This window comes from Lithobates pipiens, unplaced genomic scaffold (assembly GCF_037356315.1).
Source record: "Lithobates pipiens isolate NorthernLeopardFrog02 unplaced genomic scaffold, aLitPip1_a1.2 Scaffold_18, whole genome shotgun sequence".
Classification (NCBI taxonomy): domain Eukaryota; kingdom Metazoa; phylum Chordata; class Amphibia; order Anura; family Ranidae; genus Lithobates; species Lithobates pipiens.
Window position 1 is genome coordinate 201,543,429 of NW_027507758.1, and position 27,706 is coordinate 201,571,134.

Consider the following 27,706-nt stretch of genomic DNA (forward strand, 5'->3'; position numbering starts at 1 on the left):
GTATTTATTGGCATATAACACTCACTTTTTCACCATGAAAATCGGGTGCAAATAGCGTGTGCGTATTATACGCCAATACTTCAATTTTAGCTGCCTCGGAGGGGACAGGGAGGGGGCAGATTACATACAGTGAGAATCTCCTGTTTACTTGGCGGCCTCTGTAATAGGAAGTCCCCTCTCCCATGGCCATTGGACCAATGTTCTGTCTATTATAGGAGATTTTCACTGTATGTAATCTGTCGGTGCTCGTCCCTCCCCTCTCCATCTCCCCACTAGGCTGCAGATGGGCATCGATCAGGCTACACTGATGGCAATAGTGGGGCTGCTGCATTGAAGGCAGTAGTGAGGCTGCTGCATTGAAGGCAATGGTGAGGCTGCTGCATTGATGGCAATGGCGAGGCTGCTGCATTGATGGCAATGGCAAGGCTGCTGCATTGAGGGCAATGGCGAGGCTGCTGCATTGATGGCAATGTTGAGGCTGCATTGATGTGGACTGATGAGGCTTCATTGATGTAACTTGTGAGGCTGCAGATGGCCATTGATCAGGCTGCATTGATGGCAATGGTGAGGCTGCAGGTGGGCACTGACCCTTATTTTGCTTCAAAGTTTCTTATTTAAAATTTTTGTTTTTTTCCTGAAACTTCCCTCTTAAAATGAATGTGCCTGTTATATGCCGATAAATATGGTAAATAATGTTTGAGGTTTCTAAGTAATTTGCTAGCAAAAAAATTATGATTTTTACATGTAGTAGAGGATTGTCAGAATTAGCTTGGGCTGGAAGTGGTTGATCGACTTTAGTATAATTTTCAACTGTTTATTTGACAATGCCACAGAAAAACCCAGTGATTGTCAACAGTCTGATATTTTTTCAGGAATTTTTGCTTTTTAAAATTAAATTCTAGCTTGGAGAAAAAACACAGGATCTTCCCGGTAAACTACAGTTGTTCCCATAAGTTTACATACCCTGGCAGAATTTATGATTTCTTGGCCATTTTTGGAGAATATGAATGATAACACAAAAACTTTTCTTTCACTCATGGTTAGTGTTTGGCTGAAGCCATTTATTATCAATCAACTGTGTTTACTCTTTTTAAATCATAATGGCAACAGAAATCACCCAAATGACCCTGATCAAAAGTTGACATACCCTGGTGATTTTGGCCTGATAACATGCACACATGTTGACACAAAGGGGTTTGAATAGCTATTAAAGCTAACTATCCTCACCTATGATCTGTTTGCTTGTAATTGGTGTGTGTGTGTGTGTGTGTGTGTATATAAAAGGCTAATGAGTTTCTGGACTCCTCACAGACCCTTGCATCTTTCATCCAGTGCTGCACTGACATTTCTGGATTCTGAGTCATGGGGAAAGCAAAAGAATTGTCAAAGGATCTGCGGGAAAATGTAGTTGAACTGTATAAAACAGGAAAGTGATATAAAAACATATCCAAGGAATTGATAGTCCCAATCAGCAGTGTTCAAACTCTAATCAAGAAGTAGAAAATGAGGGGTTCTGTTGAAATCAAACCACGGTCAGGTAGACCAATTTAAATTTCAGTCATAACTGCCAGGAAAATTGTTCAGGGTGCAAAGAAAAATCCACAACTAACTTCACGTGAAATACAGGACTCTGAAAACTTGGTATGGCTGTTTCAAGATGCACAAGAAGGAGGCACTTGAAGAAAGATGGGCTGCATGGTCGAGTCGCCAGAAGAAAGCCATTACTATGCAAATGCCACAAAGTATACGCCAAACAGCACAGAGACAAGCCTCAAACCTTCTGGAACAAAGTAATTTGGACTGATAAAACCAAAATTTAGCTTTTTGGCCACAACCATAAACACTACAGAGAGGAGTCAACAAGGCCTATGATGACAGGTACAGCATTCCTACTGTGAAACACGTAGGTGGAACACTGAACTTTTTGGCACGTGTGAGCTAAAAAGGCACAGGAAATTTGGTAAAAATTGATGGCAAGATGAATGCAGTATGTTATCAAAAAATACTGGAGGAACATTTGCATTCATCAGCCAGGAAGCTGCGCATGGGATGTACTTGGACATTCCAACATGACAATAATCCAAAACACAAGGCTAAGTTGACCTGTCATTGGCTACAGCAGAATAAAGTGAAGATTCTGGAGTGGCCATCTCAGTCTCCTGACCTCAATATTATTGAGCCACTCTGGGGAGATCTCAAACGTGCAGTTCATGCAAGACAGCCCAAGAATTTCCAGGAACTGGAGGCTTTTCGCCAAGAGGAATGGGCAGCTTTACCATCTGAGAATATAAAGAGCCTCATCCACAAATACCACAAAAGACTTCAAGCTGTCATTGATGTCAAATGCACGGTATTAATAACTGGGGTATGTAAACTTTTGATCAGGGTAATTTGGGTAGTTTCTGTTGCCATTATGATTTAACCACTTGCTTACTGGGCACTTAAACACCCTTCCTGACCAGACCAATTTTCAGCTTTTGGTGCTCTCACACTTTGAATGACAATTACTCAGTCATGCAACACTGTACCCAAATGAATTTTGTGTCCTTTTTTTCCCACAAATAGAGCTTTCTTTTGGTGGTATTTGATCACCTCTGGGGTTTTTATTTTTTGCGCTATAAATGAAAAAAGACCGAAAATTTTGAAAAAAGAACGCATATTTCTTTGTTTCGTTGATAAAATTTTGCAAATTATAATTTTTTTTTCATACATTTTGGCCACAATTTATACTGCTACATATCTTTGGTAAAAATAACCCAAATTTAGTGGATATTATTTGGTCTTTGTGAAAATTAGAGAGTCTACAAGCTGTGGTGTGAATCGCACAAAATTGATCACATCTGATGTACTGGTGGCCGATCTCATTTCTTGTGACCCGAACAAGTCAGGAAAGTACAAATACCCCCCAAATGACCCCTTTTTTGAAAGTAGACATTCCAAGGTATTTACTAAGATGCATGGTGAGGTTTTTGATGTTGTCATCTTTTTCCCACAATTCTTTGCAAAATGAAGATTTTTTTTTTTCTCACAAAATTTTCAATGTAATAGGTTATTTCTCTCACATGGCATGTGTATACCACAAATGATACCCCAAAATACGTTCTGCTACTCCTTCTGAGTATTACGATACCAAATGTGTGAGACTTTTTTTTTCCAAATAACGTTTTATTCACCATCAGTGGTAACAGAGGTATATAAACAGAACAGAAGTGCAATAAAAGACAAACATATATAGGGCTATGCAAAAGTAAATATAGATATGTGACAGGCAGCAACAGAGCACAGGCATGTGCAATAGAATCCAGTAGTTCGGGCGATGGAGCGTCACGGGGCGGGAGACACCAAAAGTCAGCCATCCACCCCATAACCCCCACGACCCCGTACGTGCTGCCATGTGGCCTATACCAGACACAAAATGCATAGCAGATGAGAACCGCTATAAAAACAGGAGAGGTGAGAAAGAAAAACAGAGAAAGGGGAAAGAAAAGAAAGAGAAGAAAGTGCCAGAAATCCAGGTCGTCATACCTCAACCATTTCGCCCCTAGTCTTCCCGCAGCCGCCATCTCTCCCATACTCGGTCAAATTCCTCCAGCCTGTCCCTCACTCTGGCCGTCATCTTCTCCATTAATTCCACATCCTTAATCCTGGAGTAGAGGGCCTCCATAGATGGGGCCAGTCGACTCTTCCAGTTAAGGGCTATTAGACAACGGGCTGCAGTCAGGATATGCCGCAGGAGCTGCCGGGACGGCTTAGCCATCCGCGGTTGGGACAGGCCAAAGAGATAAAACTTGGGCGCAAACGGGATAGGCACCTCAAATACCCGGCCAAGGAGCTGTTGGGTTGATGTCCAGAACGGGGCTATCAAAGGGCAAGTCCAATATATATGAAATAGGGTACCCCTGTCCTGTAGACAGCGCCAGCATCGATCAGAGGCGGAGGGATAAATTTTGTGGAGCACGGCTGGGGTCTGGTACCAGTGGTAGAGAATTTTATAAAAATTTTCCTTGTAAAGGGTACACAGGGAGGATTTGGCCGCCTGCCTCCACACCCCCTGCCAAGCTTCGAGGGGAAATTCCTCACCCAGCTCTCTTTCCCATCTCAGCATATACTTGTGCTTGCCCTTTGCGGGAAAGTGGTGCGAGTTAAGAATGCGGTAGATATCTGATATCATTCCCCTACGGTTCCGTCCCTCGAGTATATGTGTGAGACTTTTACACAGCCTGGCCACATACAGAGGCTCAATATTGAAATAGCACCATCAGGCGTTCTAGGAGCATAAATTACACATTTCATTTCTCAACCACCTATTACATTTTTGAAGGCCCTGGAGCACCAGAACAATGGAAATGCCCACAAAGTGACCCCATTTTGGAAAGCTAACACCCCAACGTATATCTATGAGGCATATTGAGTCATTTGAATGGTTCATTTTTTTTCCAGAAGTTTTGGGAAAATGTGGGAAAAAAATTAAAACGCATTTTTTTTACGCAAAGTTGTCCATTTATAAGATATTTCCAACACATAGCATGTACATAGCAAAAATGACACCCCAAAATACGTTCTACTACTCCTCCTGAGTATAACAATACCAAATGTGTGAGACTTTTACACAGCCTGACCACATACAGAGGCCCAATATTGAAATAGCACCATCAGGCGTTCTAGGAGCATAAATTACACATCTTATTTCTCAACCACCTATTAGTTTTGAAGGCCCTGGAGCACCAGGACAATGGAAATGCCCACAAAGTGACCCCACGTGGCACTGACGACACGTGGCACTGACAGATGGAACTGGAGGCAGATGGCACTGGAGGCAAATGGCACTGGAGGCAGATGGGGCTGACAAATGGGGCTGACAGAAGGGGCTGGCAGATGGGGCTGGCACTGGCAGATGGTGCTGGCTATTTGCTCTGGCTAATTGCTCTGGCAAATGGGGCTGGCAGATGGCACTGCGGCTGGCAGATGGCACTGGCGCTGGCAGGTGGCACTGGCACTGGCGGCACTGGGGCTGACTGCACTGGGGCTGACGGATGGCACTGGCGCTGGCAGGTGGCACTGGCGCTGGCAGGTGGCGCTGGCACATGGCACTGGCGGCACTGGGGCTGACGGATGGCACTGGCGCTGGCAGGTGGCACTTGCGCTGGCAGGTGGCACTAGCAAGTGGCACTGGCGGCACTGGTGGTGGCAGGTGGCACTGGCAGGTGGCACTAGCAGCACTGGGGCTGACGGATGGCGGTGGCGCTGGCAGGTGGCACTGGCGCTGGCAGGTGGCACTGGCAGGTGGCACTGGCGGCACTGGGGCTGATGGCACTGGGGCTGACGGATGGCACTGGCGCTGGCAGGTGGCACTGGGGCTGATGGCACTGGCGGCACTGGGGCTGACGGCACTGGGGCTGACGGACAGCACTGGGGCTGACGGGCGGCACTGGGGCTGACGGGCGGCGCTGGCAGGTGGCGCTGGCGCTGGCAGGTGGCGCTGGCGGCACTGGGGCTGACGGCACTGGGCTGACGGCAGGCACTGGCAGGTGGCACTGGCACTACTGGCAGATGGCACTGGGCTGACAGATGGCACTGGGCTGACAGATGGCACTTGCACTGGGGCTGACAGATGGCACTGGGGCTGGCACTGGGGCTGACTCTGGCATTGGGGCTGACTCTGGCACTGGGGCTGACTCTGGCACTGGGGCTGACTCTGGCACTGGGGCTGACACTGGCACTGGCACACAGATCGCTCTCCCTCCTCACACGCTGTCTCTGTGTGAGGAGGGAGAGACACGGCAATGGGAGATGATCTCATATGTTTACATACGAGATCATCTCCCATTGGCAGCTGCGATCGCACTGTGAACGGCCGCTTTGATTGGCCGTTCACGGCGATCTGTATTTGCCTGTCTCCGGGAGACACGGCGAATACAATACTTCTGCGATGCGCGCCCCCGGCGGCGCGCATTGCGGAAGTAAACACCAGGCCGTCCAGGGACGGCCAGGCGAAGGAACCCGTCCGCTCTAAGGCCGTCATTCGGCTATAGGGCGGGCGGGAGGAGGTTAAAAAGAGTAAACACAGTTGATCGATAATAAATGGCTTTAACCAAACACTAACCATGAATCAAAGAAAAGTTTTTGTGTTATCTTTCATATTGTCTGAAAAAATGGGCAAGAGATCATAAATTCTGCCAAGGTAACTTAACTTATGAGCACAACTGTATATGCATTGCAAGGAAACTTTGTTACAAATCCTTACCTACCTTTGTTCTGTAGATATTATGGTACGCTATGCTTTTTAAAAAAAGGAAATCTGTACGTCCTGGGGATTAATAGATATACTTAATGGATCTACAGTAAGTGGCAAAGAAATTTTGGAGGGAAAAGCCTGTATGGAGCATGTAAAAGCATGCACGTTTTGCATATAACCCCAAAACAAAACCATACTTCATGGATTATTTTTTCCTGTGTTTAAACAAAACAAATGCAGGGATCCTGTGTCAATGAGGCCTTAGATTAGGTTCAAGCTATCTTTTTTTGTGGTGGGTTTTTGATGTGCTTTCATGATTTAATGCGTTTTTTTGTAGGAGGGTGAGATTGGTTGTAAAACACAAACCCCAATAAACATGCACCAAAAAAGCTTATACAGGCACGGGCTCCCTTTAAAGTCTATGGGGCCAAAAACCTTCTATGCTGCACAAAAAGAAGTACCTGCACCTTTTCAAAAATCACACTACAGCATGTTGCATTGATGTGAATAGGGCTTTACTGTTAAGCCCCAAACACACTATCAGTTTTTATGCTGAGTGTTTCCTTCAGGTTTACCAAAACAATGTAGTGCAAGGGCCTGCCTGATTGCATACAAATTGAAACTCCTAAGGTTTGACCTCATATTATATGGTTTTGGTAAATCTGAAGTAAAAATTCAGCAGAAAAACTGATAGTGTGTATGGGGCTTTACACTCCTAGTGCAGTACACAGGTAGGAATGCATGTAATTTGACTATACATACAGATCTCCGAGTCACTGCAAACTTGTGAGCCAGATGCTGTTTAGGGGATAATAATTCTGGGAAATGTACATAACAGAACACAGTTACCAGTTGAGAGATAATTGATAATCACTTTACTTACTAAATGGGTTATGTAGTAATTATGTTGCACGTTAAAGTGGTAATAAACCCATGCATAAGCCTATTGACTATCCCCAGGTGATACACAGTGATAAAACAAATCCTTACACAAAAGCTGTACCTGTTTCTGCACCTGTCTCTGTTATCTGCTTCTCTCCAGAGCCTTTCAAAATAAACAGATCAGTTTGCATGGGGCTGTGATCTGACGTCACACACTGCACAATACAGGGCAGATAGCTGAGTGTAATCTGAGGCCTGTAATCTGAGTAGAGGAAATGGACACCCCCCCTCTTTACATCCTCATTGGGAAATCTTTACATCTGAGGATATCATTTAGATACTGTGTGTTGGTGGCATTACCATTGATTGCCTGGTGTCAGGGATAACTGTTGGAAGTGATAGATGCATATTGCAGAGGAAGGAAAGAGCAGTCAGGGTCCACACTAGGTGCTATAGATTGAGGCAAGTGCATTTTATATGAGGATATGCTTTGTTTATTTTAATTTTTTCATAAACTTCTAAACACTTTTATTATTATTTAATGGTATCCTTACTATTTCTTAAAATTTTTTTTGTACAGAATATGGTGCTCCTGATGATGAGGAAATGAAAATACTGCAGCCAGTCAACTTGAAAAATAAGTTACTTTGTAAGTTTAACATAGTTGTGTTCTATAATATCAATTTATTGTTCATATGTTAATAAAACTTAAAGTGGTGTTGCCACCAAAAAATTAAAAAAATGTTTAAAATTCTTAAAAAAATAAAAAATAAAATAATTGGAAAAAAAAAATTACTCACCTCTAAATACCTGTTGCTAGGGGGTCCCTCGAAGTCTGCCTTCTTCCTTGCCCGGGCTGGTGCCATCACTTCCCCTCACACCGCACAGTCACCTGGGACCTGTCACATGTCCCAGGTGACTGTGCAGCGTATCACGGTGCCCTGCGGAGCGGGGAATGAGGGGGGCTTCGTTCCCCTGCATCATTGGACCCTAGGACAGGTAAGTGTCTGATTATAAAAAGTCAGCAGCTGCAGTATTTGTAGCTGCTGACTTTTTATTTTTTTAGGGGGCACTCCACTTTAAGTGACCTTATCCTACATTATGACTTATCAAAAAGGAATGTTAAATGGTGGTTTGGTGTATGTAAAACATAGGTTCACTGCCTGAATGTTTATAGACTGTATTTCTTTCACCATAATTTTCATCACAAAATGTTGAATTCTAAATTTTGCTAAAATTACAAATTCTAAATTTTAGCTTTAATGAAAATCTGTACTAGCACAAATATGAAGACTGACAATGCTAACCTCATTCTACAAATTAAAATTACTTGGCTTTCTATGGCTTTAGTTATTTGAGTCATTCGTATTGAAATCAGAAGAAAGTTAAAGACTTATCAGCTTACTGTGAATATAAAGTGTTAAAGCCTTTGGATCAACAGCCAGGGTATTAGCATAGGATTATTATTATTATACAGAATTTATATAGCGCCAACAGTTTACACAGTGCTTTACAATATAAAAGGAGACAATACAGTTACAATACAATAAAATACAAGAGGATTAAGAGGGCCCTGCTCAGAAGAGTTTACAATCTAATAGGGTGGGGCAGGTAGTACAAAAGGTTGTAACTGGGGTATGAGCTGATGGAAGTGGTAGGAGATTAGTTGGAGACATGGAAGGCTTCCCTGAAGAGATGAGTTTTTAGGGATCGCCTGAAGGTAGCGAGAGTAGGGAATTGCCGGACTAGTGGAGGTAGTGAGTTACAGAGGATGGGAGAGGCTCTGGAGAAATCCTGGAGATGAGAATGGGAGGAGGAGACGAGAAAGCTTGAGAGTAAGAGGTCTTGAGAAGAGCGGCGGGGATGATTTGAGTGATATTTAGAGTACAGATTCCAGTAGGAATAATAAAAAAACTATTTGAAAATACCCGTCAACATTTTTGGACAAGCATTGCTTTTTTTTTATACATTTTTATTCTGCTTGTTACACCAAGTTTAGGATGACATCCATTTTCAATAATGTAAGTGTTTATGAACTAAATAAATTTGTCAGTAAAAATCGATTTCAATAATCCAACAGCTTGATATGTTGATATATATATTATTATTATGAAAGTATCTTACATATAAATGCGCAGGTGCACTATCATCACCAACTAATTAATATAAATGTCCAATGCATAAACCAGTTCTAGTTACTGCTGTAACGACACCCCCTGTTGATAGACCATCTCCTGTGTTGGAGGCCAAATACGGGTCACCTCTCTAGGAAAAAAGGCATTGGGTTTTTTTGTTTTTTTTTTACTAAAGTGTTCATGTACTTTACAAAATTTACTTGCATTTTTTTAAGTGAAAAGCGATGATATTTTATAGTATATCAACCCCACCATGTCCATGTTTCACTTTCACTGGATTACCACTTTTGATGTCAAATTTGAGAAAACATGTTTGTTATCTGTCCATTTACACAGCATACCTAAAATAAAATCTGACCTTTTATAGGTTTTTGTTTGGAGCAGGCTTTGAGTAGACTCCAAGCTACTCAGAACAATTTGAAGAGAGGAAACTCAATCATTACCCACTAACAAAGAGGGACATTCATTAACATATAATTCAGAAGCTAAATTTCTTTTAACCCATCGTTAGGACTGACACACTTAAAATTGAATTTACAGCTGATAATGAGATCTGCCACCACACAGTTCATACAGGGGTAATAAAGGTAAACAGTAACTTCTCACCCACCTTTGAATAGCAGGGAAAGTACAGTAAAACCTTGGTTTGCAAGACAAGCAAAGTTTTTAAATACATTTTGACTATACAAGTGATGTCTTGATATACAAGTAGCGTCATGTCACAACTAAGTATAAAAAAGAACAGAGGTGCCTCTAAATGTGACAATATGGTTACATTTAATGAATGTACAACATTTAGCAACTCACTTGGTTGATGATTATAACAGGCACATCTAAGTATGCAGGCATCTGGGGAAAACTGTTCACCTAGACCATCATCCACACCACCATCGACATCATCCCTTCCACACTGCGCTCCATGAGCGCTTCAAGCCTCACTTTCAGATCGCTCTTCTGCATGGGTAGTCTTCCTGGTCACAATTGCAGACTGACAGCGGTGAAAGCCGGTGGTGTGTAGGATGGTCTATGTGGACAGCTTTACCTCAAATGCCTGCCTACTTAGATGTGCCTCTTTTAATCATCAACCATGTGAGTTGCTAAATGTTGTACCTTCATTAAATGTAACCATATTGCTACACTAATGCCTCATACACACGATCGGACTTTCCGAACGAGCGGACTTGCACACAACACACGACCAGACTTTTCTGGCAGGCTAGTTCCGGTGGACAATCTGCCGGACTATGGCGGGAGTCCGCTGGACTTTTGAAATGAATGGACTTGCCCACACACGGAGAAAAGTCTGTTTATTTTGAACTTGGCTCCAAGTAGACTGAACTAGCGAAGGAGGTCAATGTTGCCACCTCTATCGGCAAGATTGACACCTCGCTGGCCCCATCTCCTTGTATGGATTTAAAGGGGAAGCCCTACGCCGAAAAAACGGCGTGGGGGTCCCCCCAAAGTCCATAGCAGACCTTTATCCAAGCACGTAGCCCAGCCGGTCAGGAAAGGGGGTGGGGACTAATGAGCGCCCCCCCTCCTGAGCCATACCAGGCTGCGTGCCCTCAACATGGGGGTGCTTTGGGGAAAGGGGGATGAGGACAAGGGCCTCTACCTGACAACCCTGGCCATTGTTTGTCGGGGTCTGCGGGCGGGGGGCTTATCGGAATTCGGGAGCCCCCTTTAATAAGGGGGCCACCAAAAACCGGCCCCCCACCCTATGTGAAGGAATATGGGGTACAATGTACCCCTACCTATTCACCTGGTGAAAAAAAGTGTAAATAAAAACACAACACAAGCTTTTAAAATAATTTATTAGACAGCTCCGGTGGTCTTCTCTTCTTCTGCCTTGGGGGTTCTTCTCGTTGGACTCCTCCGGATGCTTTGGTCTGCCGGATAGTCCGATCGTGTGTACGCAGCATTAGAGGCGCCTCTCTTCTCTTTTATACTCGTGGAGGATGCCATTTGTGGTAGGACATTTAATTTTTAAACCTATCACATTGCTATAATCTTTTTATATGGACTATAAACTAAACGACTTATGAATAAAATGGTTGTGGAACGAATCATCTGAGTTTCCATTATTTGTTATGGGGAATTCGCTTTGATATGCAAGTGTTTGGGATTACAAGCATATTTCTGGAATTAATTATGCTCACAATCCAAGGTTTTACTGTACTTTATTTTTGTAGTTTTCAGAAAAGAACATGTATAATGTAAGCAGCATCTTTTACCTTTTCAGGTGAATGAGAACATGTAACAAATATAAAGTAGGCGTTGTCCCAATTTGACTGCAAAAGTGGAAATACGCTTTAAGTGTGGTGTATTATTAACTGGTCTGCTAGATCTGTTCCTTTTTGTTCAAGGCCTCACTTGTACCTGTGGGAATTGAAACATGGAAGCAATAACTGTTAAAGTGACAAAGAATACCGATTCTCATAATACCCTTAAAGCCATTAACATCCACAACTGGCTCACCAAATCTAAACAAAAAGGATTCTTTTTGTCATTGGACGCGGAAAAGGCGTTCGATAGAGTGGCCTGGGATTATATGTCGGAATCCTTGAAAACCATTGGCATCCCAGATCGTATGCTTAATTATATTCTTATGCTATACTCCAGTCCCACTGCGAGAATTCGCATCAATGGCCACCTATCGAACACCTTTCCCATTTCCAATGGCACACGACAGGGTTGCCCCCTGTCCCCGCTTATTTTTGTACTCACCTTGGAACCGCTCCTTCGATGCATCAGAGCAATCCAGATATCAAAGGCATCGATATACATTCTCGTACCTATAAACTAGCTGCTTTCGCAGATGATGTACTCATGTTCCTCACAGAGCCACTGACAACACTACCGAATCTCTTGACAAAACTTAACCACTTTAACCAATTATCCCATCTCAAAATTAATCTTACAAAATCCCAGGCACTAAATATCACTTTATCCCCTGAACAATACTCACAGTGCCAGAACAATTTCCCTTTCAAATGGAACGCTCACACCATCTCATATTTAGGAATCCAATTACCGTCCTCTCTAACAGACCTTTATGACACAAACTACCAACCTTTTCTGCGTAATATTACCAATGACCTTAAAAAATGGTCTGCTGGTATTTTCTCTGGGTTCGGGAGAACGGCCATACTCAAGATGAACATCTTACCAAGGGTTCTTTACCTTTTTCAAAAGATCCCTATCAAGCTTCCATCCACGTTTTTCTCAACGTATCGAAGAATATGCACCAATTTCATTTGGGGTTCCATACGTCCCAGATTGAACTACCTCAAACTCACTTTTCCCAAGCTCAGTGGAGGACTTGGTCTCCCAGATGTGGAAAAAAATCATCAAGCGGCCCATTTAACAAGAATCGTAGATTGGAATCTACATGCCTCCACCAAAGATTGGGTCCAATTGGAAAATTCCTTATCTAAAATTCCAATTGCACAATCACCTTGGATACCATACAATCACACTCCAAAAGTACACAAAACACACCCCTTGATCCATTCTACTTTTTTTACATTTCGAAAGGCCTGAAAAAAATATATCTCATCCATCCCAGGTCCAATGACACCTATCATACTTAACCCTGCATTTGCTCCGGGAATGCAGGCACCCTTACTGAAGATTCAGTGGCCTTACAAACAGGTCCGGCCCTTCATTTCTTTAAAGACGACAATCTACTTTCCTACAACAAACTATCGAACCTCCTTAGACCAAACACAATTACACGCAAGACTTATCTTCTAATCCAAAATTTCCTTGACTCGCGATCTCCAAACATAGAATGGTCCAGGGCTCTCACCCCATTTGAAGATATGTGCCAAAAGTCTGAACCACATAAACACTTAATTTCTTTTACCTATGCGTTACTGTTCCCATCTCAAATGCAATGGAACGATTGGACCTCAATGAAATGGTCCAATGAGCTATCTATTAACTTCACACATAGAGATTGGGAAACAATATACACAATCGTACACAAAGGGTCCCTGAATGTTTACGCACAAGAAAATGCTTATAAACTCCTTACCAGATGGTATAGAACCCCTCTCTTTTTATTTTTTTATTTTTTTTATAGCCACATCAGCGAATCATCAAGGAGACTAGAATCAACTTTACGTTCATCGCTGTCTCGTATTTATTTTCACATCATTGTAGCTACTGTTTATTTACTTCCACTTTTTTTTTTTTTTTAGAATATAAGTAGATTTCGGAAATAACTTTAATTCTTCACTATAAAAAGTAATACTTATTTCATCGCCCATCCTCGTATGATTTATTTACCCTCTACCCTACTCCCCCCCCCCCCCAACCCCGCCATGTCAGTAGTGTTCCTCTTCTAAGTATCTTCCTCTATTACCTATCTTTTAGGTCTCAGCTGTGCTGCATAGCTCCAATTTCGTTTAAACTCTTTCCATCCTTTCCATTTTTTTCAAATGCTACTCTTTCATCTTCATCATTCATACATAGACTTTCACGATTAATGATTCCCTCTACCGCGTCTACCCATTCCCATATCGTTGGACATTCAACCTCCTGCCACTTCCTGGGAATCAATTTTTTTGCGGCGTTTAAAAGATGTGGAATGATTGTATCTTGGTATTGTTTAATTCCCCCCTCGGTCCCGTGAAAAAGCACTATCCAGGGGTCCGGTTTTATAGTTGTTTGAGTTATTTCCTTTATCCTTTGAAGGATCTCATCCCAATATATCTTAATTTTTGCACACTCCCACCATAGGTGTGTCATTGTTCCTGTAACTTTACACCCTCGCCAACACTCAGCCGTTGTTCCTTGTTGGTATTTAACCATTTTATCTGGAGTGTTATACCACCGCGAGATGAGTTTATAATTCATCTCGGCTGTCCTATTGTCTATTGCCGAACTATGTGTCATTTTCAGTATTTTATTTATCGTCTCTTGACCTTTTTGTGACCCTAATTCCTGCTCCCATTTTTTTTTATATATATATATAGGTATCTCCTTCTGGTTGGCCAATATCAACAGTTCATATATCCTTGATATTGTACCTTTAATTCGGTCTGCTTTGCAAAGTTGCTCTAGCCCTGTGAATTCATTTTCGACTCTAGGTGGCTGAGGCAGTCTTTGTATAAACTGTGCCAGTTGGAGATATCGCCATCTATCGTTCACCATAAATCCAGTGCGTACCAATTCTTCAAGTGAAATAAGTTTGCCATTTTTAATTATATCGTTTAATTGTGACCCTTCTTTTTTAATCCAGTTCCCCGCTATCTCCTTTTTACCTGGGGGGAAGTATTCATTATCTTTTAAAACTACCATCAGTGAGTTATAGTGTCCGTTTAATCTTTTGTATACACCATCCCAAATCCTAAGTGCCTTCCGTGTCAACTCATTCGTGTTTATATCCAGTGCCCTATATTTCGGGGGATTCCATATTATCTCCCTAAGTTGTACCTTACTATATGTATATTCAAGATTCACCCACCTTTTTTCATTCCTTTTTCCCCTTCCCCATTCGACTATTCTAGACAATAAGACTGCTTGGTAATAATAGTACAGGTCAGGAACTGCCAGTCCCCCTTTCCTTTTCTCCTGTTTTAATACCCTATGGGAGATCCTAGGTTTTTTATTATTCCAGATATATTTACTCATTAATGAATTTAATTTTAAAAAATAGCTAGAGGGTATATTAATCGGTAGCATCTGAAATTTATATAATATTTTGGGAAGGATTTTAAATACATTTATTCGGCCCAGCCAAGATATAGATCCGTTAGCTACCTTCCTAGATTCCGCTTTAATTTCATTTAGTAATGGGATATAGTTTAAGTGGAACATCTTGTCCAATGTACGTGCTAGTTTTATTCCCAAATATTTCAGTTCTTTTGTCCATTTAAAGTTACATTTTCCCTGAATTAGTTGTTCTTCCTGTTTGCTAACGTTTATATTAAGGATTTCTGATTTTATTTGATTAATCTTAAAATTCGATATTTTCCCATAGTCGTCGAGGGCCTCTATTACTTTTAATAATGAACTTTTGGGATTACTAATATAAAATAGCACATCATCTGCATATGCAGCGAGTTTGTGCTCTTCCTGTCCCGCCTTAATTCCCTTTATTTCTGGGTTATTTCTAATCGTCGAGAGTAAAGGTTCCAATGAGAGCACAAAGAGGAGGGGCGAGAGTGGACAGCCCTGTCTAGTCCCATTTTCCATCTCAAAGGGAGGGGAGGGCAACCCGTTAATGTTTACAGTCGCCGTGGGATGTTGATACAATGTTTTAATCCACCTGGCCATCCTGGGGCCAATACCCATTTTTTCTATTGTCTGGAACATAAATCCCCAGTCAACCCTATCAAAGGCTTTTTGGGCATCTGTTGATAGTAGTAAAGCCGGGGGTTCCGTCTCCTCCCTTTGAGATAGCAACAATAGGGTTCTAACCCCATTGTCTTTTCCCTCTCGACCTGGCACAAACCCAACCTGGTCCGGGTGTACCAGGAGGTTCATTACTGTCTTCATCCTATTCGCCAGTACCTTTGCAAATAATTTGGTATCTACATTTAAAAGTGAAATTGGTCTAAAACTGGCACACTTGGTTTCATCTTTCCCTTCCTTTAATATGACAGTAATAGAGGCAGACAATGCCTCTTTACTTATATCATATCTTTCCCCAATTCCATTCATGTACCTGCAGAGTTCCGGTACCAGAATTTCCTTAAACCTTTTATAATAGTAGATTGTTAATCCGTCCGGTCCTGGGCTCTTCCCCAGAGCTGAATCTGCCAATACCTTGTTTATTTCTGCTACTGTTATGGGGCTTTCTAAGTTTTCTTGATCTATTTCCCCTATCTGAGGAAGTCTCGCGTTGTTAAGGTATCTGTCTATTTCCTTTATGTCCCCCCCTTTTTCCAACTTCTTTTTTTTTATGGCGTATAATCTCTCGTAGTATGTTTTAAATGTTTCTGCAACCTCCTTTGACGTATACACCAAGTCCCCGTGTTCTGTTTGTATTTTCTCTATGTAGTTGATGGCTTTTTTCTTTTGAAGTCTATTGGCCAGATATTTAGTGGGTTTGTTCCCCTCTTGGTAACTTGTTTTTCTTAGTTGGTTGAGGTATTTTTTTGTTTCCTGTTCTCTTAGCCCGTGTAGTTCTTCCCTTTTAATTAGTAGATTTTGATATATCTTCTTATCCGCGATACCCAATTTGTGTTGTTGTTCTATCTTGCGTATTTCCTCGCTGAGTTTGTTAATCCTTTCGACCCGTTCTTTTTTTTTTGTGTGTACCTCTAGCTATCAGGATCCCACGGATATATGCCTTATGGGCATCCCACAGGACTTGTCCAGAGATGCCCTCGGTAACATTTATTGAGAAATACTTTTCTAATTCTCTTCCTACTACTTCTCCCCCCTCTTTGTCTCGGATTAAATCATCATTTAACCGCCACCTAGTGGCTGGTTTACTATATCCAGGGATCTGTATCTTCATTTTTATTGGAGCGTGGTCTGATTGTGTTATTATTTCTATGCTTGTTTCCAAGACTGTTTCAAGGGCTCTATGTTCCACGAGAATATAGTCGATCCTGGAGTACGTCCCATGCACCGGAGAGAAGAACGTGTAGTCCAGTTTTTTAGGATGTTGTACTCTCCAAACATCTACTAGTTGATTCTTGTTCAGATCCTGAATAATCTTTTTCATTTGGACTTTGCTCCCTCCCCGTGCACGGGACGTACTATCCAATTCGGGGTTCAAACAGAAGTTCAGATCTCCCATCAGAACCACATATCCACATTTAAAATCCTGAAGTTTAACTAAAATTCTTTTCAGAAATGTTATGGGGTTTTTATTCGGGGAGTAAATATTGACTAGTGTGTACATTATACTGCCAAGTCTGCCTTTTAGAAATAGATATCTTCCTTCTGGGTCTGTTTCTCTTCCCTCTACAATGAAACGGGTGTTTTTCCCGAATCCTATTGCGACTCCTCTTGCTCTGTTGGTGATCGTATCCCCATAATACCAGCTTGGATAATCTTTAGAATGGAACCTAATCTTAGACGTATGTGGGATGTGCGTCTCTTGTAGGAAGACTACGTCTGCCTGATACTGCAACAGTTCAGCCAGAATTTTGTGCCTCTTTTTTACAGTACTGAGCCCCTTGACGTTATAAGAAATAAAATTTAAATCCTTTTTTTTTGTTATCCATATCTTATCTTTTTAACCAATTTGCTTTCTTTTTCCTGGAGGATTTTACCTCTGACATGTCCCCTTCCCCCCCTCACCTCCCCCCCCCCACCCCAACCCACCCACCCCCCTTCCTTTAGCCACTGATCGGCCCTCGACTTGTCCATAGGCCTACATTCTTGGGCCATTTCCAAGTCTTTGGTGTTCTAAGGTGGGATTCTACCTTTGGCCTCCATATCCACCCTCTTTAGGTATATTCCCAAAGAAAGAGGGGGGATATTGGGCCCGTCTCCCATCCAGCCATTACACTCAGACAATCTCCCCCCCACCCCTCCTTATATTGCGACTGTGCTCTCATAGCATTACGTCCATCTCATCCAGCCAACCTGGAAGGGTTGGAATTTGAATTTCCATTTTTTCGCAAAAATCCCCTAATTCTTCTGGGAAACTCAGCTTAGCAGTTCTTCCATCTTTAAATGCTAACAGACATGCCGGGAACCCCCAGCTATATCTGATGTTCTGTGCTCTCAACTGTTCCAGCAGTGGTTTTAAAAGGCGCTTTCTAGCCAAAGTCTCAGGCGCTAGGTCTGGGAAAATTTGTATTTCTCTTTCAGCATATTTTAATGGGGTTTTCCCCCTTAATTTTCTCCAGATCTCTGCCTTGTCTTCATAGTGTTCAAATCTAACAATAATGTCCCGCGACCTTCCTATCTCATCTGGCTTTTTCTTCCCAACCCGGTGCACCCTCTCAATCTTGGGAAATGCTTCTTCTCCTCTGTCTATTATTGGCCGGAATATATCTTCCATGATCTCCCTTAACTCTTCTTTCTTATTTTCTGGGACAGATCTTACGCTCAGATTTTGTCTTCTGATTCTATTCTCTTGATCTTCAAGTCGATAGAGAATTCTCCTCTGATTTCGGCGTGTAACTTTGGCTTGTTCCTGCGCTTTGTTAAGCTCCTGGGCTTGTGTATTGATTTTTTCTTCAACAGCCTCGACTCTTATTAATAAATGTCCCAAGTCGCTTCTTAACATATTTATCTCTGATTTTATGGCGTTCTCCAATTTTGAGAGCATCTCCCTCATCACTTCTTTTGTTAACCCGTTATCATCCGGTCTTTGATCTTCACATTTACTTAATTCTGGTTCACTCTCTGTTGTCAATTCCTCTCTAGATTGATCTGAAGTTCCCTCTGTTTTTTTATCTATCCCCCTACTCTCCTCAGGGTTAGAGGTCTGCTTATCCTTCCCTCCGCCCTTCGGGCTGGCTCCTTGGGTCATATATTGTTTTATAGTGCTTTCAGTAGATTTGTTTTTTGGGGTCTTAGGGCCTCCTCCTTTAACGGTTTGTTTTGCGGTTCTGCTCATGATGTTTTTTGTTTTTTTCTCCCGTGGTCGTCTCCCCAGTTTGATAATCTTCTTATAACCCCTTTGTCTTGTTATATCTTCACAGCTTATTTTACGAGGCGGGGTCCTATGTTTATATATTTATCTATATTTAATGGCCACCTGCACGCATTCAGCTATAGCAATCCGTTTACCCACTGCCGGGGAGTTTCCCAGGATGTTATACCGTTCGTACTATTCCCTGCCTTTTACTATTGTATTAACCCTCCATTGATTTTATGTAGTTCATACCTAAGTAGATAAAACCTTCAGAGCAGACACCAGACGAGGCTATTCCTGCGTTACCGCACTGCGTTTCCTGATACTATCCGGCCTGTAGTCTTCATTAAGCATCCGCTATGGTGGATTTATCAGATCTAGGTATTGTTCCTCTCGATCCGGGGAGCTAAATGGCCAGGTAGTCTCTTGTATAAATCTACCGTAATACCCTGCAACAAGGTCGCTCAGAGGGATTTCTAGGCGATTATATCATATGTAATATTCACAGCCAGTTACTTCTTCAGACTAGTCACTCATTTAGATATACTTTATAATACTCTAAATTATGAGCAGTAGGGATTTTTCCCACTATTACACCATGCCTATTATCCCCGGCCGATCATAGCCATTGTGCAATTTGTCGTGCTTCTTCTGGCGTTAGATGTCAGGTGCATGCGTGCTGGCAATCTCTGAAGATGATCTATTGCATACTACTGAGAAACAGGGAAAAAAATTTCCAAGCTGTTCTGTTGTTTATATAGTTCCTTTTCTGTTACTATCGTATCAGCAGACCGTTAAATTAAATAATTCATGTATATTTATAATTCATGTAGTGGTGGTTCTTATATCGGCTAATGAGAATTACACGGTACTACTACACGTGTCGTTTCCTCAGTATATCAAAATGACCTCAGCCTAGTAGCCTCTTTTTAAACATCTCTGTAGTAACTATTTACCAGCAACTAGGAAGGGTTTCACAGCCACTAGGAGCATTTCACAGCTAGTTTCTCATACTCCCCTTCCTTAGCCTGCAACCACTAAATATTTTTATCCATCGATAACATATACTACTTTGCAGTCAATTAGGGTAGTGCAAAACCAATTTCAAGCGAGATATCCCTCTGTGGTTACCAATCTCACCAGCCCGGTGGCTACACATAAACAGTCACATTTAAAAATCCATCAGTAAAGCCTTTTTAGTGATGTTCCAGGCTGTTATGGCTTCAAACCGTCTCCTTCCTTTACTGTTGAACGCCACTAAATTAATAGATCACAGTCTGACAGTCTCACAGAGTTCCTGAGCAAATTAACCAGAGTGAAATACAAGATATCAGCCGGACTTATCTGTGTGTGAGCGTTGTTTCTCTGTGTGCTGGTCTCATTTCAGCCTCTGTGTTCCGTGTTTGTCAGAAATATCCCTCCAGCATTCCACTGAGATCCTGTGCAGAGGAGGTATAATGGGAGGGGGGGGAGAGCAGGTGGTGAAGAGCGAGGGACCGAGAGCCCTCGTCGGCGATACCTGTTCGCTTGGCCGGTTGGTAGACGGGTTCCGGAGAGGTCTCGAGCAATGGTTTCAGCAGTACATACTTCAGTTCAGCGGGTCTGCAGAAGCCTCTCACCTTCCGGCTGTCCCGCTATTTCACTTCCACACGTCCTCTCCGGCAGCCTCCTCGGAACCCCTCCCCCTAGCAGAATGTCCCTACGTCATCTTCCCCCCGTGGTATAGAACCCCTCTTAAACTCCATCATATTTATCCCTCTTTATCCTCACAATGCTGGAGGTGTGGAAATGAACACGGCTCATTATTGCACATATGGTGGTCATGCATCAAGATCCAACCTTTCTGGAAGAAAGTTCACACTTTAATACAAACCATCACCACATACAAACTAGATTACACACCAGCACAATTTCTTTTACACTATCCTGCAAAACCAAAACGTACCTACCTTCACTCACTAACTATGCACATGATCATGGCAGCTGACATGCGTATCCCTAGAAAATGGCGCTTATCTACCCCACCATCTATAAGAGATTGGTTTGAGCGCATTCAAAAAACTGCTGAAATGGAAGAACTGATCCATCAAGCAAGAGACGCCCCTTCCAAATTTGTACAAACATGGTCCTGCTGGCAACACTTTACCACCACACAAGAATATCACGCTTTTCTTACTGGATGAGGGATATCTACCACATTATTTAAATGAATTTACCAAGTCATGATTGTGCTTTATACTTATAATTACCCCTTATCATTATTCTCCTAGAATCCTTCTCGCACCCCCACTAACCTTTTGCATATGAATATATAGTCGCATTTCCTCACTTCAGGAAACACCTGTATTATTAAACATTAAGCTCTTTTGGGAGACTCCTACCATATCTGCACCTGTCGATATCTGCCAGCACTCCTGGATCTTACTCTCCTTCTTAGTAACCTACTCTCCAACTACACTATCCCCCACCCCCCCCCCCCCCCCCCCTCAGATAGGCCTTACAAACTCCTTATTATTTCTTTCTTCTTTCAACATATGATAGCTTTGGATCCTTATGATCGGCACATAGTTTTGTTACAGATTTTCTGTTTATTTTATGTAATTACTTTCTAGTCATAACATCATACCTACACACTTTCCTTTGACCTAATTTCCATACACTTTGCTCCTATACTATATTATAGTATCCAGTCACATTGAGTTCCCATTTGGGGTGACTGGATACAGTTTTTTTATAATTGACTAACATACATGAATTGCCCATGGTCACTGAAATAGTTGTAATATCACCTTCCCCCTCCCAAGGGGTTTCACAATAAGCTCTATCATTTTTTTTCTCAGATTATTTTGTTTTGTAACCCACTACATTGAATGTCGAAGTTCAGCACAACGTTAACTTCAAAGCTAGACCTAATTATTATATGTTTTACAACTTTGTAGATTGCTGTTTGTAAAGATCTACATTTTCCAATCTGCTTTCAATATTTTGTTAATGTTAATATATTGTTATCAATATTGTATACCTGACAAAATCGAATAAAACGTTATTGAGAATACCGATTCTCTTTTTGTTGCAAAATGAAGAATGAACTATTGACAAGGAGGTGTTGTTATATCAGTTGCTTAAAATGAGTTCAATATTTTATTTCCATCAGGGTTTAAGAATTAATTTGTTACATCAAGCTCAGTTGTTACACATTGACCTGTGATGCAGTGATGACTACAGTTAAACTGTGTTGTTAACATAATTATTTTTGTTGGTAGGTTTAACTATTAAGTGTCCTGACAAGCCAGATCAACAACCCATAAAAAAGAACCTTCCTGGTATGAAACTGTTTAGCAATTATTTTTACTGTGTGTCTGTGTGTGTCTTTTTTCCTTTGTTACAGAACACTTAATATATTGCTTAGTGCCATAACATACTAAACAGTGGTTAACAAAAACTACATAGGTACAAAAGGCTGACCTCAATATAGTAGCTGCAACAGCTGCTGTAATCCTATAGGGTTTTAAAGTGGTGCATGCATAGTGAAAGTAGGAAATATAATCCGCTGTAAATTGTAGAGATTTTCAACATTTCAAAATCTGACTAATATGTACTTACAGCACTCATAAACATGTCAGACGAAATTATACAAGCAAATTTAAAGCTTGTTGGATATCTGTTTTTTTTTTTTTATCAAATCAATAATGCCCACTCTAGGAATGTAAATGTACAAAATCACAGAACACAGTCCCATGAAACTGGCAGATGTCAGACACACGATCCGAAAATCGGACGACAGATTGTCTGACTTTTTGCTTAATAGTCACAAGTAGAAATTTAATGGGTTACTAAAGTCACAAAAATTCTCATACAACAGAAAAAAAAATCAGAAGTAATGTCATGTGTTGTAATGTATTTGTACTGTATTTTCGGACGACAACTGTACTGACTAAATGAAAATCACACGATCTGGTATCGTATGAGGAAAATTTTTGCGCTTGTCCAATCGAATAATATCAGATGAATTGTCGTGTTCGGCTCTCGAAAGCTCTGTACTAACGATTCGTGTCAAAAGTGATATTTTTCATCTGATTTTTGGATTGTGTGTACAGGCCATAAAGAAGAACTTCATTAAAATACTCAGGGATGGTTTAGCAACTTGAAACTGTTGAGACAATGAACACTTTGTTCAATAGCATGTAATTTACTATGTAGTGTATTGAGTGCAATGTGTAAGGCACAAAGTATAAGCCTAGGTTCACACTAGTGCTGTGCAATTTTGAGCCGTATTTCATTGTTATTTAGAATGCAGCTGCAGTCCGAATTGGTGCAATTTGGATGTGTTTTGCATGCCATTTTTTACTACTGTGATTCACCCCTGCTGTCAGCCAGGCGTCCTAACAACCAGGCACCCACAAGCTTCCTAACAATGATGAGTCATCCCTGCTGACAGCAGAATGTAAGCAAAGGAGCCAGCATTGAAAAAAAAAACAGCTTGGGCCCCCCCCCCAAACAAAAAGAAAATGTGTGCATTTGAATGCAGCCCGGCAGGCCAAGTCATCTGAACCATACATGGCCACATACCCCCCTGGCAAAACACCTTGCAAAATAGATCAAAAAAGCATGCAAATTTGATTTAGATGCATGTCTATTGAAGTGTATGGACCACAAAATTGTGCTGCATTGCACCAGACTTGCATAGGGCCCTTTTCAAAGTTGGATCACAGTCTTACTGCATGTATGTGAATGTGCTTCATAGAAACTGATGTTATATCCCTTGTCATACCACTCAATGCAATCCAACTCACGTTAGAAATCCGTGTGAACCGGGGTTGAATGTGTATAATGCAAAGAGTGCACGAGTTGAGAATACATGAAAGTCAAAATGCACAGGGGGGAATTCATAACACACAGAGTGCAGGTGTAAGGAGTACGTAAAGCACAAAATAAAGGGTTCAGAAGTGTATAATGCATGGGAGTGCGGGAATCAGGGTTGTATAATGCATGGGAGTGCAGGGGTAAAAAAAAAAAGTTATGTATTCCCTCCTTCTTCTGACACAAATCTCACCCTTCCACACAAGTGAAGAGGTCTGCTAGCTTTTGCAATTACTTTCATAGTATTTTATAGCATCGGTCCCCAACTTTTTTTTACACCAGGGACCGGTTTCATGAAAGAAAATTTTGTGCCAAGGAGCGGGGGGTTGGGGTTTGATGAACGAGGGGGGATGGGTTTGACTCGGCCGTGAGTGAATTGTTGCAATGGCTGGCGTTCGTGCTTCAGTCATCACCACACCATGGTTTATAGGGTGTCAGGATGATTGAAGAGCATTATTACATTGTAATTTAAAATGCAATAGCTCAACTCACCAGAATGCAGAATCCGTGGGAGCTGTGAGTGTGTCACTTGCCACCATAGCCTGCCACTAGATGCAGAGTGTAACTTGCCACTGTCGCCTGCCACCAGATGCAGCATGACACCGTTACCTGCCACCAGATGCAGCGTGTCACTTGTCACCGTCGCCTACCACCAGATGCAGCTTTTCCCTTGCCGCCATCGCTTGCCACCAAATGCATGTCACTTGCCACTGCTCTGCTTTGTATTTTTGAGTCTGCCTGAGTGATTGCTGGATTAATCTGGCTGTTGCCATCTTATGGCCTCCTGTGCTGACGGCGGCCATCTTACTACACCCGGACCAGCCAAAAGGACATAGAAAGTGTCAGCGGCCATCTTGCTACACCCTGGACAGAAAAAAGGACATAGAATTCTACTAACTTTTAAACTTTTTTCTAAACTTTTTTTTTTTACTTTTTCAGCTCCTCCCGCCATTACCTGGGTTGCACCTGCCGCTGCTACCCCTTCCTCCACCACACAACCGATCCCCGGCCCCGCCAACTCTGCTCCGGGACAGAGCCCGAGTGGGGCCATGGCACTTCGAGCCACTCACTCAATAACACGCACCCCAGAGCACTCTCCCATCAGGGGCGCCATCAGTCATTCAGTTGACACCCTCTGCAACCTAAGGAATACTGCTACAACATTACCAACCACAATATTACAAAAATAACAACTTTTAAAGACAAATTTGAAACCAACCATCCAAAACAGGAATACACCACATCCAGGACGACACCTATCATGCACCCTGATCAACACTAGATCAGCAGTCAAGTACAAACACGAAATTCATGAGTTTATCACTCAACACAACATAGACTGACTCTTCAACATGGAAAGCTGGCTGACACCTGACTGTAACACCATTCTAGCAGATTTAGTGCCTGAGAACTACCGCATCCTAACTGAGCACAGAGTCGGTAAAAGAGGAGGCTGCCTAGCAGTGATCTACAAATCTCACCTCATGTTCACAAAACCAACTTTACAAAGCTCACTGCCATTCATGGAAACACTCACACTTCAATGTCAAACAACACCCCAGGACACCATTCACATACTACTGTGCTACAGACCACCGGGACCAAACACACATTTCCTAGCACCTTTTATTGAATTTATCTCTACATACACCTTGAAATCCAAAAATCTCCTGCTACTTGTGGACTTTAGTCTCTGGGCAAACTAATCCCAGGACTCCATTGCTACTGCTTGCATCAACCAACTGGAAACACTAGGCCTGCAGCAACTGATAAATGCTCCCACGCATGCTTCGGGCCATACCCTTGACCTCATCTTCAAACAAAACATTGATATTAACACACTTGATAACATGCCATTGCCTTGGACTGACCACCACGTGATCAAATTACAAATAAACATAATTTATCAAATACCAACACACTCAACGACAATACACTGGACAAGATCACAGAGGAAACTATATTTACAACTCTTCAAAATGACACTATCCAACAAAATAGCGGTGTTAACCCAAAACTACTCAACTGAAGACACACTCAACTCCCTTAACACAGTATTATTACAGACAGCAGACATAGTCGCACCAATACGCAGAACACCCACCTGCAAAAACTAATTGGGCTGGTTCAATGACTCTCTTACATCACTGAAACAAGAACGCAGAAGAGCTGGAGCATGGAGAATAAACCCAACCATGGAAAACCACACAAATTAGAAATCACTCACCACAAGATACCACAAAGTCTTCTCCATAGCAAAAAAAAGAACATTTCTCCAAAACCATCTCAAAAGCCATAAACCGTCCTCGAGCACTCTTAAAACTAGTCACCCAGACTATGAACCCTACCTGTTTAGAGTCTCCGGCAAATGAAACACAAGAATTCTGCAATGAGTTATCTGATTGATTTTTTTTATTGACAAAATTGCAACCATTCGGGAAATCAGCAGAACGTAACAAGTAACCCTACTCGGCCAGAGCAAGAAGACATAAAACACACAAAGATTCTACAACCACCGAGATTTAGTCTGGTCCCAATCACCATTGACACCACCAAAACCATCATCAGAAACCTCAGAGACCGCATATCGCCAAACAACATTATTCCCACAAAACTTCTGAAAGAATGTACCGACATCTTGGCACCCATCATAACATACCTCATAAACCAGTAAGTCAAGCAAAGCACAATCAAACCCCTCCTAAAGAAGCCTAACCTCGATCCCAAAGACACAAATAACCGCAGACCTGTCACAAGCCTCAACACCATCTCCAAAATTATCGAGGAAGCAGTAGTACAACAACTACAACTCCATCTGGACACCCATAAACTCTTGGACCCACTACTATCTGGTTTCTGCCCTGGTCATGGGACAGAAACTGCACTCCTCAAAATCTGGGATGACACCCTCGAAGCAGCAGGCGAAAGAGAATTGTGTCTCCTGGTGCTGCTGGACCTCAGTGCCGCATTTGACACAGTAGACCACAAAACCCTGCTCACTCGTCTCACAGAAGTAGCTGGAGTTGCAGACTCAGACTTACCCTGGTTCGCATCCATCCTAGAGAACCGATCTCAAAGTGAAACAAGGAGCTTTCACTTCACCCGTCGCCCATGCTCTTTAACATCTATCTCCGCCCACTCCTCAAAATCATCAGCAACCAGGACCTACTTTATTACTCCTACGCGAATGACATCCAACTCTACCTACACTTCACCAAAAAGACCAATACCAGGCACTAGAAAACTGTCTCTCATTGATCAAAGATTGGATGACGGAGATCTCCCTTACACTCAACGGATTCAAAACAGAACTCCTCTTCCTCCACGCAAACCGAAACAAAAACCCTGGCACGATGTCCACACCACTCACCATCCTCAGACAACCCATATCCCCCAGCACTAAAGCCAAAAGCCTCGGAGTCATCTTTGACTCAAACATGACGATGGATGCATAAATAGGATCAGTAGTCAGCGGATCTCACTACCTTCTTTGCCTATTGGGTAGACTCATCCCGGAAGGAGATACAGCAGAAGTAGTTGGAACAATCATCAATTCCCAACTCGACTACGCAAATTCCCTCTACCTAGGACTTCCAAAATACAAAATTTCACGTCTACAAATCGTCTAGAACACAGCAGCCAGACTGGTAACTGGAAAATACCCTGGGAACCAATCACCCCGTCCCTGAGGACCCTCCATTGGCTAGCGAGGAAGGACCGAGTTACATTTAAGACCCTCTGCCTCACTCACAATTGTACACAAGGAAAAGCCCCGCAATACCTCTGCAACAAAATAAAGCACTACAGCCCAGGTCGCCCTCCCTTAAAAGGCGAGCGAAGGTTCGCAGTCCAAGGACCATGGCTATGGAATGCTATACCCGCGGGCATCCGCTTGGAAGAAAACCATCTGGCCTTCAGGAAGAAGCTCAAGACCCATCTCTTCTGAAGACCCACATGGACACTGGCAGCAAAAGTGCCCTGAGGCGATTTAGTTTGTATATGTAGTGCTATACAAGTTATTCATTCATTCACTGTCGCCTG

General features: G+C 42.3%; 1 protein-coding gene across 11 annotated transcripts in view; it reads left to right on the forward strand.

The window, feature by feature from the left end:
* Positions 1-27,706, forward strand: part of TBCE (tubulin folding cofactor E) — a 969,060-nt gene that overhangs the window by 770,226 nt on the left and 171,128 nt on the right. For 9 of the 11 annotated variants that reach the window (XM_077486518.1, XM_077486519.1, XM_077486516.1 and 6 more), the window contains 2 exons: positions 7,698-7,766; positions 22,069-22,128. The exons of 1 other annotated variant lie outside the window; for it this stretch is intronic. In XM_077486518.1, the coding sequence (XP_077342644.1) occupies positions 7,698-7,766; positions 22,069-22,128 (129 nt within the window). The remainder of the gene's footprint in view (positions 1-7,697; positions 7,767-22,068; positions 22,129-27,706) is intronic. One more of the 11 variants, XM_077486517.1, reaches the window with a different exon arrangement.